At 36.4% G+C, this 13,841-nt stretch overlaps 2 protein-coding genes across 6 annotated transcripts; both read right to left on the bottom strand.

Annotated features, from left to right (window-relative positions):
- On the bottom strand, positions 1–5,893 carry LOC131781537 (uncharacterized). Of its 4 annotated transcripts, none has more exons than XM_059098206.2 (3): positions 3,365–3,460; positions 2,812–3,125; positions 1–527 (listed from the first exon to the last, which is right to left on the bottom strand). In XM_059098206.2, exons 1-3 carry the CDS (start codon positions 3,408–3,410, stop codon positions 114–116), a joined length of 774 nt encoding a protein of 257 aa, XP_058954189.1. In that variant the 5' UTR covers positions 3,411–3,460; the 3' UTR covers positions 1–113. The 4 variants fall into 4 exon arrangements, 3 of the variants coding, with proteins under 3 accessions (XP_058954189.1, XP_058954190.1, XP_066014771.1); XM_059098207.2 differs by lacking the exon at positions 3,365–3,460 and adding an exon at positions 5,731–5,893 and having other exon boundaries at positions 4–527; positions 2,812–3,122; XM_066158674.1 differs by lacking the exon at positions 3,365–3,460 and adding an exon at positions 5,731–5,893 and having other exon boundaries at positions 5–527.
- A 1,194-nt stretch (positions 5,894–7,087) lies between these two features.
- On the bottom strand, positions 7,088–12,174 carry LOC131781470 (transcriptional regulator ERG homolog). 2 transcript variants are annotated; one of them, XR_009339958.2, is made up of 4 exons: positions 12,050–12,174; positions 10,454–10,767; positions 8,149–8,766; positions 7,088–8,026 (listed from the first exon to the last, which is right to left on the bottom strand). XR_009339958.2 is itself a non-coding variant. In XM_059098125.2 (3 exons), exons 1-3 carry the CDS (start codon positions 12,066–12,068, stop codon positions 8,323–8,325), a joined length of 777 nt encoding a protein of 258 aa, XP_058954108.2. In that variant the 5' UTR covers positions 12,069–12,174; the 3' UTR covers positions 7,089–8,322. The 2 variants fall into 2 exon arrangements, 1 of the variants encoding a protein (XP_058954108.2); XM_059098125.2 differs by having other exon boundaries at positions 7,089–8,766.
- Between the last annotated feature and the right edge of the window lie 1,667 nt (positions 12,175–13,841).

The raw sequence follows: 13,841 nt of genomic DNA, 5'->3' as shown, positions 1-13,841 counted from the left end.
TTGTGTATGTTACCTTTGGTGGAAACTTTTAGAAAAGCTTCCAGTTGATCGTTGAGAGTCTCAGATATCACAAGAAAAGCAACCAATGATAAAATCAACAGTTTATTTATTGGCTATGGATTGGAGGCAATTCGCTTAATCACTGACACAGGAATAGACTTAGTTGGAAAATTCAGAAGATCTTGCTTTGGAAAGAGTAAAGGAACAGAAGCTTTCAATGTTATTTTACTCAGATTTGAAGAAATACATATTTGGGGAGAAAGTCGTTGAGTTGTCACTTGGCTTGCTTTTGTCGACCGAGCAGCACTGGGTATGAGAGATGGAGAGCTGCTACTCCCTAAAGGGATCTGGGCACGCGCAAGTGTTGACTGCTTAAATGAAGACGAGAGTAATGATTGTCCCGATAAACAGGATGTAGATTTATCAGATGATATTTTCTTTCGTTCTTGATACCATGATTGTGAAACTTCTGGATCGTATCTGTATGGTAATTTGTCGAACTTGTACGTAAAACGCTGGCCGGGAACCTACGAGAATATGAAAATAAAATTATCGGTAGGTGAATAATAGATAGCCACAAACGACCTATAACATCAGCGAGTGAGTGAAAACCATTCCTCTGTGTTACTGTAATGGCTTGACCACAAATTCACAAGTTTACTTCATACAGTTTACCAAATTGTAAGGATCATTACATGTATTAGCTACCTTGAGCATTCGTTTGAAACTGTGCACGGTCGACGTCGATCAAAGTCTAATTCACTCAGTTAATTTGAAAGACCTGTAAGACTTCAACTTCATCAGCTGAAGCCATTGGCTGAATCCTTTCGTTCCACTGGACCGGGTGAATTATATCATATGCAACAGATACTCCTCGAAATCAGTGGAAAGCCAGAAATGAAAGTCTTGTTTTCGACAACCTGCCTCACTGACTCTTCCCTTTGGCACTATTTTCAATACGGGCACTTGGATTCCTCGCAAGGCCGCTGTCGCGAAGGACTGTTGTCACCAAAATAAGCAAAATGCGCGCCGAATTTAAGATGCCTAACGTAAAGGACGGAACATTGGGATGTTTGGTTTTGGTCATTTTACATGACGCGAAGAAGGAAAAATGAGTTTTTCGGTTTCTTATTCGGTTCTCTTTTTCCCGGCCTAAATCGTTTCATATTGGTTTGAAAAAACTGTTTTCGGTGGTTTTCCTGTTTTAATGAATATCGTTTATGGCCGGTTTCGCTCTTCAGGTCACAACGAAACTTACGAGGTCCACTTTAAAGAAGAAACGGCTTGCATCAGAGGAATATCCTTACTAATTAAGTCAAGCAAGCAATCAGTGTTAAAACGGTTATTAACAGCGAACGTCTTTTGCTTAAACAGTTGATTGAGGTGTAACACGCCTCGTTGATCTCTCGTAGGACTGAACACTTTCGAGGGTACCATAACACGGTACAAAATCATAGAGTAAACGAAAACGCACGCGTTAATTGCTAAATACTTCAAAAATCTTCACGCAAAATCAACTTACAGTCGACATTATGAACTGGTTCTGTGTCCCATCGCAATAAAAGCAAAGATAGTGAGACCACTCAAGATAAGACCCTCATCAAACACCACTTACACTAGAAACAATGTACTACTTAATCCTCTCTTGGAACAACAGTCTCTTGGAACAACAACTTAGAATGTGAATGTAGAATGTAGTGTAACCACACCTTGCATTAGATATAATGTACTATACCATAAAAAGTAACCATAATCCAAGGCAACACACATGGAACAATAGATATTAATGGTATTAATTGCATGTACAGTGTTTTCTGATAACAGGTTACAACCCTTGAACACTATTTAACCAAGTACCAAACGCCATTTAGCATAGACCAGTAAATAGTACAGAGAGCGATGAATGTTTCTTAAAAGGTAGGCACTGGAAAGATATTCAGAGCACCCTTCATGTTCGCAGGAAAGGCCATAAAACCTTAAAGAAATCTTAAAATCTCCATACTATAGGAAAAGCTAGACACATGGGTTATTGCTCATTTTATACATCATTAACCTGTTACCTCTGTGAAGTACATTTGTACTGTGAGTCATAAAAATTGGAAGATCAAATCAATTTTCCCATGTAGGTTAGGAAAAGGTACCATTCTTCACAACAAGTACCATATGGTACCATACCAATGACATACCACATTCAGTGTAACTATATACGATCGAAATATACTGTGCAAGGTATGAAAAAAACAATGTTCATCATGCCAACCCAGATACGATCCATGAACTCAATTAGCAAACAGCAAGATTATTACATTACAGGAAGCTCTGTGGGAAATCTCTTTACAATGATAGAGTCATTGTACTATAATTTTACCAAACACCATGCAACACTCCAACTGGCCGACACCATGTACAATGTACTTTTAGCAGTAAGATTCTTCAGTCTTACGACAACTGAATAAGTTTTGTATCTAAAACTTCAACGGGTATTGCATTTACCAAACTAATTGAGCATCAGGAAACTGGGTTGGTAATACAATGCACGACTATGAAACAGACAGCAATGACACACAATACAATCGCCTCTATGAGCAATATCTCTTCACACGTTTCAAGGACTATAGTTAGATTAAGCCAGGAATAATTTATGGCTGTATATTTTCCTGGGCTTCACCATTTCCAGTCCTTCAACCTTCAATTCTTTAGTAAGATGGCTTTTGCAAGCTTTTCATGTCAACTGTGAGTAAACTTTGGGTTACTTAGCTAAGAGTAAGTGTATCCATCGATCAGTAAACACTTCATGACGACAGTACTAACCTTTTGAATTATTCCCTGACCATAATAGAATCGCAAAGCCCTACTAAGTTTCTCATAATTCATTCCTTTCCTCCTTCTTCTTAGCAGACCCCATCTTCTTGCCACTTCCTCGGGTCTTTTAAGCTGAAACTCTTTGAACTCTTTCCTACTCCAGCAGATTATCGTACACAAATTGTCGTTGGCGAGAAGCTCCAACAAAAATTCCCACAAGTGGATAATGTTCTTGCGACGATATTTTTTAACTTCTGGATTTCTACCTCCATCGTTTGATTTGTTTATGACCTCGATTCCTAAATCTGTCACCGTAGTCTCTACTTTCATGGCAGTGGTTTGGTGAAAGAGAAAAGAGAAAGAAGGACTCATTAGTTTTAACATCTAACAATTTGTCAGCTTTTGAATCGTAACACCAACTTATAAAAGCTTTGATACTTCAAATAAACACTAAAACTGAGTTAAATACGTTCTAAAGTACAAAGCATCTACAACCCTTTCTGCTGGCGTAATATTTATCCCTATAACGAGCCCTTAGTAAATAACTGTGAAAGCTCAAAACCTAGTCCCTCCGTCCTCCTCGTCAAATATGGGAAGTAAGATCCCATCTGCTTTGAAATTTGGCGGAGAGCAGCTCAAAGTTCTTTCAAAGCAAACGCTGACCACATTTTCTCCGGTTAAAGAGGTTACTAGTTTCCTGACAATCCAACTACTTAAAAGTTTGTAACAAAAGCCCTGAATATACAATTAAGAGCCATATGCTCGAATGAAAGAGCTACAACGACTTAAGCTGACAATTGACGCAGTTTTACACCTGTTGGAGGGAACTAAAATTAACTAATTACAACAGATGTGTCGTTAAGCTTGCGTTGAACCTAACTTTGAATATCCGCCGAAAATTTCTTTGACTCAGTAAAGGCGAATCATGTATTTCAGATAAAGTAGGTTTCAATAGATTATTGAGTTTATGGCACACTCATACGATTATATTGTAGATATCAGTGGTAGACTTGAAAATAACTATGTTATTACTGTAAAAATAATTGCCTTTTATTCGTTTATAAAGCAATTATTATCATCAACATCTTTACAGCGAGTGTCTTCATTGCAGGAGGCAAACGATTATTGTGCTTCTGACAGAGTTCTTATCGATAAACAACTCAGTTCGCTTCGATCAATAAAAACAATATTTACCTTTTCAACTCATGATGGCCTGCATAACACCAAACGCTTTCTCTAATTAACTTAAAGAAAAGTTTTGGTTATTCTATGTCCCCCACAAAATTGTTTAAACTTACAAAGAAAACGTAAGCTTATTTAGATTTGCTCCTATTGCAAACGTTTTTCTTTCTCAAGACTACATTTGCTCTTGCTGCAGCTGTTCCTCAACAGAAGAGGATATAGTTCTTCGTGAACGCCTTTTCTAAGCTTTGAATATTTCCTAGGACACAGAACCTAAAACATGATAACATGATTAAAGATAATCCAACGAAACATATGGATGCTTTTCAAAACTTAACTATTAATGCTCTTCACCACAGTTATACTTTTGTTTATTGCACAATCGAGCCTCCTAAAAACACGGATAATGGATGACACAAAATGAAATACTTATCAACTCTACCAAAATATCAAAATCTTTCTTCGCACGAGGGCTGCACAATCACTATGTGAACTGAAACAAGAGTTCTTCGTATGAGTCATGCTTTCAGTTTCCTTGGGAAAGAGTTCCTATCTACAATAAATAAGTCTCTGGAGGCTTATCCTCCAGTTACTTGTGCACAAGACTGATAATGTCTCGATTTTCTTTGTTTCTCTCTGAGTTTTGAAACTTTAGTCATACGCCTCAGTTTCTCAGGACAATATTCTTTCATTAGCCATCGATCACACCCATTGACAGTGAACAAACTTCAGTAAAGATAGTCGAGCTGCGAACTAACACTTTTTTCCTATGGATTGCCGGCTTGGACTCTTGAGTCTTACCAGACGAGAATCCTCAGTTTGAAAACTAGATTTGCATTAATGATCATTAAATTCTGAGAAAATGGCCACTAAATCTTTGGTAATGATTGTAATTTACTTCAAAAATGAACGAGAAAACATTGTAAATTTGGATTGAAACTAGAATTGTTGGCTCTCACTTCGCTGAACTCAGCAAAGTGCATCATTCCCCCTACGTTTGGGTGATGCTCTAAAAATTCAAGTTTTATTTTGACGTGTGTCGATATGATTCCCAAATAAAAGGCTCTAGCCTCTTATCTGTTCACAGTTCAAAGAAAAAAATTGTGTTGCTCGTGAATGACACAATTCAACAAGCAAATTATTTAAATAATGACTGAGAACTGTTCCGTCGCTTAACTCAAGATACGGCTTTGCGATTCTTTGTCAGTCGTCTCTTGTCAGTGAGCCTTTAAAACTTCAAATTAACTTTAAACGAAACGAGGAGATGACACTCACTGGAAGCAACAGCTCTCTTTCTGTTCAAAATTCTAGAAATATCTTCTCTTGGTTGTGGTTAACGACATTCGTCATTATGATATCATCCCAAACAGTCGCGTGTTACCCACGCCGCACTAGCCAGTTGCCGTGAAAAGCTGTTTCAAAGTAACCAGTTGTTTTTTGTCATTAATCGCTTTATAGCTACTTTTTTAGCATCGAAAAGGATCTCCATTTGTAGAAAGTAAGTTCGCTTGTTGTTCTAAGGTGATCAGTTCGCAAAATAATAATTTTTAGACAACTCGTCGCTCATCAGGCGTTGTACTCGATATCATGATTGCCGAGTCAAAGATAATATACTATTCACGCAACCGAACAAAACCTTTCAAAATTAATTGATACATATGAAATTTTAGGCATAAGAAACCCACGGCTTGGGCTGAATAATTTTATTTTAAAATACAAAATCAAGAAAATAAAAGAATGATCTACCTGCTGTTTGCGACGCCATATTGCGCGGGAGTCAAACAGTCAGAGGTGCGTCCTTCTTCGATCACTTTCAATTTGAAATGCAACAGAAAACTGGAGGACTTTTAACTTTACATGGGTCTCACTCATAATGATAGCTGCACCTGGAAGCTTTATTTAAGCATGACTAAAGCTGCAAGGGAAGTTCTATCAATCATATAAAATTATATTTACTTCCTCTCGGCATCTTCCGGTTGAAATCACAATAGGCATGACAATCCAGAAAGTTCTGTTCCGTCACGCAATTGGTTGTGTTTTGTTTTTAGGTTTTGTTTTACAAAAAAAAATTTAAAAAAAAGGATAAAAAAGAAAAAAAGAAGAAGCTTTCAAAACAAGGTCAAAAGGTCTTTTCTCAGTTGCGGCGTTTAATTCAAAGCTCAAAATTCTTGGGGTCCTGCAAGGAAATGCAGTCGTATTTAGTTTGAGTTAAATCTCACCATATCAAATATACCAAAGGGAGGTCGTGATCTTCACCTCCGGTTCACCTCCGGTTAGTGGAAGTTAAACTTTCCACTGTGTTTTTTATTTATTTATATTTTTGAACGGTAGAAAACGCCCAGAAAAGCTGGTTACAACAATTTTGTGTTTTTAGGCACAAGAGATCGAGTTTTGCTTCTATCAACTGAGGCCTGAATATTTGAGCTGTGAGAGCGAAATATAACACAAGAAACAGAAAAGGTGACGTGTTTAACACAGACACGCTATATTTGGTTTAAGAAAAACACTGGGACAAAAAAGTATATATTTGGAAAATTTTAGAAAGAAATAGAAACAAAAAATGAAGCAGAAAGCGGATGTCGAAAACCGGAAGTTACTCTTCCAAGAGTGTCGGTGTAAGCTAATTATAGTTGTAAATTTGGTATAAAAGCCTATTTAGCAACGGCTCATGGATTTTAAAGTATTTATATAATCGATTTTTCCTAGAGGTAGAATTAAATCAGAAGGTTAAAAACGGTGAGAGGTTAAAGGCTTTTGCCTTTTGTCATCAACTCTAATTTTGTTTCCGACTTCTTACCGAAAAGTACAGCAAAGAAGTTAAACCCGTTAAAGAAGGTCTCGCGTTTTAAAATCTCAACTGCAGAACGAGTTCTTCCGGCCTCCAGGAATCATAAAATAAATGACCTGCACTTAACCACAATTGACCCCAGGAAGAAGTTCTGTCTGCGGACGCAAAAAGCAAATAGTTTCTGCGCGTGCATCATTTTTTGGCAGTAACGCCTCGGGGTTTCTTCTAGGCCGCGAAGGAGTTACTCAAATCAGAGATATATTCGTCGCTGGTACGTTCTTTCAAGGGGAAGACTTGCAGATATACGTCAAAAACCATATCAATTTATTTCCATCTTACATCATTGTGTAAAAAAAAAGGCTTTTAACTTGCAAAATTAAATTAAGTTTTACAAAAAAAAAATACGTCTTCAGACTTTTTATCACAAAATCTAAAATACTTTCTACACCTTTTCAAAAAACATACTTTTTTTAAGGGAAAATATATCTTTTTAACCGTAGCGCTTTTGGAATAAAATATTGGTCAGCCTTAAAGTATTGGAAGGATAACCTGAGATGATGACTTACTCTTTTCAGCTCGATGTTATCCCATCGAGCTGGAAAACTTAACGGCAATTTTTCTATTATTCAGACTACTTCAAAGTGGAGGAGCCTAAACGAATATATAAGCAGGATAAGTAATTGAATAATCTGTTATAAGGTAAAACGACTTTAGGTCAAGATACTTTAATCAAATATGTTGTCCTGTTTTTAAGTCCTGTTTTTTCTAATGGAAAAAAAGCTGTGAGGTGTGTCCTAAATCTCGATATCAACGTGCGTTAGACACGCTGAAAGATCGAGACCGGAATCGCAGTAACTTCAGCAGTTATCATTTTACCAACAGGTTCATCGTGTTCCCGTTTCAAATGCAACGGTAATGTATGGTGCACAGGTGGACTGGGACCAAACGGGAATACGATCATTGTCTTAGAGCTGTTAGGAGTGGAACCTGGGTACAAAACGAAAGGATTCGATGGCGTGGAAAGAAGCGGCCAAGACCAGCTCTTTTTGGGATGTCCTCGAACTGGAGTAAAAGCTGACAGTGAAGTGTTAGTATTTGTCTTGGGAGGGGTGGGGTCGGCTCGGCTTCTTTAGATTTCGTTGGTTCTTGGATGGAAACCTTGATTCTGTTCCCTTGGTAAAGAGATCTCGTTACACCAGGTTCACAGTTATATGGCAGTTCGTTAAACTTGTACACTAATCTCTGGCCTGCAACCTACAAAATGAGAAAATAAGAATGTTTAAAACCTGTACATAACAGACTTAACGAATGGTTGCTTGATTGGCCACGAGAGTTTCCGACAAAACAACAGCAAAATTGATAAATGTTCATCTTACATCCAAGAAATCTGCAACCTGACAAAACTGTCGAGCTTTTAAAAGACTGAGTCCTGGCTGCGGTTTATAACACTGTTATTTCACCCTGGATATTTCCCACATGCGATAGTTTGTTCAGCTTTATCTTGAATTTCATTCACAAAAAGGCAGCTATTTTGATGATAAGAAATTTGTTCATTGACAATTGTATGAGGCAACTCGTTTTATTACTGGGACCGGTGTAGCCTTAGTTGAATTCATTTGATTTCGCTTTAGACAACTTTGGGGACGATAACTTTCAATCTTTTTTCTACTGAAGCTTGAAATATTGCTTTCTTGAGGAGAACAATATTCAACTGTCTCCTGGCTCGCTTGTGCTGACTCTGCAAGTATGGGTACCAGACAGGGGGATGTACATCTCCCCCGGGGAGTCTTGGCAGGAGAAAGTGTTGACTGCTCAGATGAAGACGACAGTGAGGATTGTCCAGCTTTATGCAATGTAGACTTATCAGATGAAATTTTCTCTTGTTCTCTGTTGGATGAACTCGTTTTGCTTTCTTGATCACTTGACTTTGAGACTCTTGGCTCATATTTGTAAGGCAGCCTGTCGAACTTGTACGTGAAAGGTTGGCCAGGAATCTGGAGAAGATGAAAAAGATAAAAAAATAAAAAATGTATAGATATATCAGCCAGACGTACAATCATATGGATTGTTATAGAGGAAGGTACAGACTTGCATCCCGCATCCTGCATCTCGCATCCCGCATCCCGCATCCCGTATCCCGCCAAACCAATTATCTGGCTGGAGGAGGGCTTCTCTGGTTATTCCATATTCCTATTCTTTAAAGCTATGATATAATATAATGCACCATGTGCCCTGTGCTAAAACATAGGTAGAAATCACAAAGGTGCAACAGGTCATAAAGTACAAAAATTAAACATCAGAACTAGAGGTTATGTTCGGAATTATTCGCTGTCACACCTACTGTTTAGCCCTCAACCATCTCGTTATTTTGGGTAAATATTTCTTACATGTTAACGCTTTTAATACCATAACGTACCAATTCGATGATTTTGTATCACTTGTAGGCGAAAAAATTAATCTAGAATAATATATTGCAGTCACTTGTAATAAGGAGAAGGAATTCAGGAAAAAATGGAAATTTTTTCTGTCTTTATAAAATTGTATTGTGTCCTTTTTCTTCTCAACTTTTGTATTTTGATTTGTTTCTTTTCGCTACCTATTTATTTAATAATCTATTAAATTCTAGAAAATTAATACCCTATGTAGTTTAATTAACAAACAAAATTCTTATTAGTGACTGGAACAATTAACATGCAAACAATAACGCAAATAGATCAACTGTAATTCAATTTGATTAGTGGAATTGTATTGTAATATATGTATTGTAAGTAGTGCAAGTTAACGTAGTGTAAGCATCGTGTAAGAAGTATGTATAGTGTAAGTACATATGTAAGTATAATATATTGAAAAAAATAAAAATAAAAATTAAAAAAAAATCAAACATCGCATTACTTACTTGAACCATCAACAACAACAAAAAAAGCGAATTAAGGAATTATCTCGTATTGATAGCCAAATTATGTATATTATGTGTGTGGGATTGATTTTCTTAATTTTTTCAAGTTTTACTGAACTTATGGTTAAGATCAAAATGAAATTTGAAAATTTGAAACGGAAATGTAAATTTCTACGAGGAACTACAAAGAAATTAGGTTCAATAAGAAACAGGCAGCAATTTGTCTTAATAGATAATTATTATATTGTATTAATGTTAAATATATTATTAATAGAATATGTTTTCCATGAAGAAATTTTACGTAATCTCGACATTTAAGGTTGTTTATGATAAATAAATCATATGCAACTTAATTGAATGTATGGTTGACATCTTCATTGTGCCTTTTTAAATAGGCAATGTTAGTGTTAGGGTTGACTCTAGTATTGGAGTTGGTGGTACCACCAATCTAGTATTGTAAGCAATGTTGTAGTATAAAAAGTAACAATTGGTATTGTGCATTCTGGACGGAAGTATCATTGATACCATAGGTGATGTGTGTTTTTGAAATAAATGTATAAATATTTCAATCATAATAAAAAAAGGTCAGTAACAACAATAAAGGATAGAAATGCTAATCACTATTACACTTGAGAATCATGCACAAACAAGCAATGCTGTCTACAGTGGCTTGTTTTGGTATATACAAGAAACCGTTTCCCCTCAGTAGGTAAGCTTTAAGTTGATCGTTTATAGTAACAGGTTAGCACATTTATCATCTAACAATACTTGATGACTATACCAACCTTTTGAATGATTCCTTGGCCATAATAGAATCGTAATGCTCGACTGAGTTTCTCATAATTCATTCCCTTCTTTCGTTTAACCAGACCCCATCTTCTTGATACCTCCTCGGGTCTTTTCAGCTTAAATTCTTTGAATTCTCTTCGACTCCAGCATATTATAGTGCGTAAATCATCATTTGCCAGGAGATCCAGTAAAAATTCCCACAAGTAGATGGTGTTCACCCGCCGACGTTTTTTTCCTTCTGAATTTCTAGTTCCATCTTTGCGAGTTGATTTCTTGGTCAACTCGATTTCCAAAGATGATTCTGTAGCCTCTGTTCAAATACCAGTGATTTGGAGAGAAGGAGAGAGGAGTAAAAATAAAATAACGACCTCGAGTAGGGAATTTTACCAGCATTCTTTTTTTCTGTCGAATGAATACCACAACACAATCCATGTCTCTTAGCTTAAAATCATCCCTTACATGTCCATTCTTGCAAGCCAACTTTTTAAAGAAGCATCTTATATATTGTTCTCCCAGGCATTAACTGGATCGATGTCAAAAAGCGCTAACATCATTTGAGATTCACTCGAGGTCTTTCATGTGAGACAAGAGAAGCGAAACACATCGCCCCTCATCTTTATAGCCATGCAAGTAGATCGAAGAAATTCTTTAAAGGAAAGCCTAACAAATGAAGCATCAACATTGAAATCGAAAATGAACGAGCTGTGTTTACATGAGTCACTCTTTTAGTTTCATTTGGAGTTTTCTAAAGAATTTTCATACATCAAATGATCACTTGTCAATGAAATTAAGCCTTCTTATGATTCTTTTGGAGGCAAGAGAGAATATTCCCTTTCCTTCGTTTCTGCATCACTGATCGATAACTGCAGTCTTTCTATAATATCAAATAATTTTACCGGTAGATAAAAGAAATTGTTTTATTACTGTGAAATCAAAACTCGCGTTGAACCTGAAACAATCTAAAATTGACGAAAATGTACAGCTATCATGATCATACTGATTTTTAACAACTTGTGCGGGTATAACTGTGAGATAAAACAACGACGTTAAACGGCCAGTGGAACACACGAATATGGAACAACAACCAACAAAACTGTCGTTCGTTAGCCTCAAAGACCATGAACTCAATTCTTAGTATTTCTAAGGGAATCTCTCAACCTGAAATTCAGTATAAATTCACACCTATAATCCCTGAGTGTAAAATAAAAACAAGCTGATCTGTTTACAAGTCTAAAAACAAGTGTATTTCATGGTTGTTTATGCCACAATTTGGTACGAATGACTAACCAGTCACGCTCACCATCCGCAAAACTTGTGGCAAGTTTTTGGAAAAGGCTATTTAAACCTTTTTTTCTCGTAAATCGTTATCCTTGATCATCACTGAAAAGGATATGAATGCAGTATTTATTCATTTTACGTTCTTATAAAAATAATTTTCGCAAGTTATTTGTAATATCTTTGGGCGTTCTGCACGATATAAAGAGTCAAACACACGAAGAAAACTTGGATTCTAGAGCTAGAACGATTGATATTTTTCCATGCTATTGCTCCAAGTATTTATTAGGAATAAACAAATTTAAGCAAAATTTTACCTGCTGTTGTAGACGCCATTTCAGTTAATCCCACACAGTCCCTGAGGGTGTCGTTCCCAATTAATTTCACATGGAAAAGAAAAGGACTCAGACAGGAGTTTCAGCTTTGCGTGTTTCGTTAGATATAATGATATTTGCATCTTGCAGCTTTATTTAAACATGACGTATAAAACGGAAGTTTTATGTGCTATAAAAGACAATATACTTCCTCTCAAAGCTAGACAGTATTAGTACCTTCCAGGGACTTCCTGTAACAAACACGGCGTGACAGCAGACGAGAACATTTTGTCCCGCATTAGCCTATAAAACAAATAGGAAATAAAAAGATGGCTTTTCTTCAACTATGTCGTTCAAATTCAAATGATTATTATGTAATTTTTTTTTGCTATGGTATTAATATTTATTTACTAGGAAACTTTCTGAACCGAAATATCTACACAGTCTTGGAGGTCGTTATTTTCACCTCAAGACGTTTTTCAATCGTGCATTGTCCTGAGGAAAACTGAACTTTCCTCTGCTTCTTCCACCTACTTCGTCTTGTTAGACAATCCAATTCGTCATAAATGCTAAAAAGCTACATATTTTGAAGCACAAGGAAAGTGATTCTGTTTTTAGAATTTATTTCTGGGTGATCTACGAGCAGTGAAAGGGAAATTCTGAGGTTGAAGAAATTATATTGCTTTTTCCCAAGTATTAACTGGCTTTAAATCCAAGGTACCTGCATTTCTTAGTGGTAAAAGGAAAAAAAAACAGAGAAAGAGAGAGAAGATCTTGAGCCGATTGAAAGTGATGAATAGGACCGGAAGCCGGAAGCAGGTAACCGGATGTTGTTTTGTCCAAATTGCTATTGAAAGTGAATAACAACTGCGAAAGTCTTACAAAATAATTTTCAGCTGCTGTGTAAAGGCTTAAAGGGTTCCTAATCCACCTTACAATGCAGAACTAAGGTTGTTAAGCCACGTTCCTCTTCAGAGGATATGAATATTCGAAAATACCGTCGCAGCTATGAAAACAATAATAATAATAATAATAATAATAATAAAAAAACAGGAAGGTAATTGTCAATCATTAACTATGTAAATATTGATTGGAGTTAAATTTATTTTGACTTGAATTTGATTGATGCTATATTTCTTCAAGCGGAGAGAACTTATAACCATGGTATCATATTACGAGTGGATGAAGTTAATGGTCTCTTTATTTTGTATATTGTAAAAAAGATGTGTTTCTTCTTTTACGAGAACCTGGGAATAAACGGTGAAAATCTAAGGCACCCCAAAGATTCGAAATTTACCCTCAGAGGCAGTTAGCTACAGCGAATCTACACAAATTTTGGGGATTACTTGCTTTAAATGTGACAGGTACCCTATCGCTACGATCAGCGATGTTGCAAACATTGTGAGGAAGGTGTGGAGTTCTTTGTTGCTCTGTGGTGGAGCATCGGAGCGCGGAATCCGAAAAACTTGGCTTTTATTCTTTAGGGAAGGGTTTCTTTTATTTCATGACCGAGCTCAAAATTTACCTTCTCAATTCTTTTTCGATTATCTATGATACACATCCACGCGCCTTTGTTTTTCTTGTGCCACATAAACAAAGGAAATATTTTTATTGCTTAATAGTTAACGTGTCATTTACCGTGTCCGTGTGTTCACCCTAGTAAGCGTTTTATCGTAGAGGGTCACATATCATTGAAACAGCTGTGGCTTGAAATACAACTAAGTGTTTTTCGTTTGCAAAACGCATCAGTATGGAGGATGATCACGTTCACAGCTGAAATAGTGCTGAACCATAA

The sequence above is a fragment of the Pocillopora verrucosa genome, chromosome 11 (assembly GCF_036669915.1).
Source record: "Pocillopora verrucosa isolate sample1 chromosome 11, ASM3666991v2, whole genome shotgun sequence".
Classification (NCBI taxonomy): domain Eukaryota; kingdom Metazoa; phylum Cnidaria; class Anthozoa; order Scleractinia; family Pocilloporidae; genus Pocillopora; species Pocillopora verrucosa.
Note: the sequence above shows the minus strand (reverse complement) of the source record. Positions and strands in the feature narration are given on the sequence as shown.

Coding starts and splice junctions, on each gene's coding strand:
- LOC131781537 (XM_059098206.2), bottom strand. CDS start 3,410: ATGGGATCTTACTTCCCATATTTGACGAGGAGGACGGAGGGACTAG. Junction 3,126..3,364: donor GAGGAGGACGGAGGGACTAG/GTTTTGAGCTTT, acceptor CTGCCATGAAAG/TAGAGACTACGGTGACAGAT. Junction 528..2,811: donor GTCAGGGAATAATTCAAAAG/GTTAGTACTGTC, acceptor ATATTCTCGTAG/GTTCCCGGCCAGCGTTTTAC.
- LOC131781470 (XM_059098125.2), bottom strand. Junction 8,767..10,453: donor GCCAAGGAATCATTCAAAAG/GTTGGTATAGTC, acceptor CATCTTCTCCAG/ATTCCTGGCCAACCTTTCAC.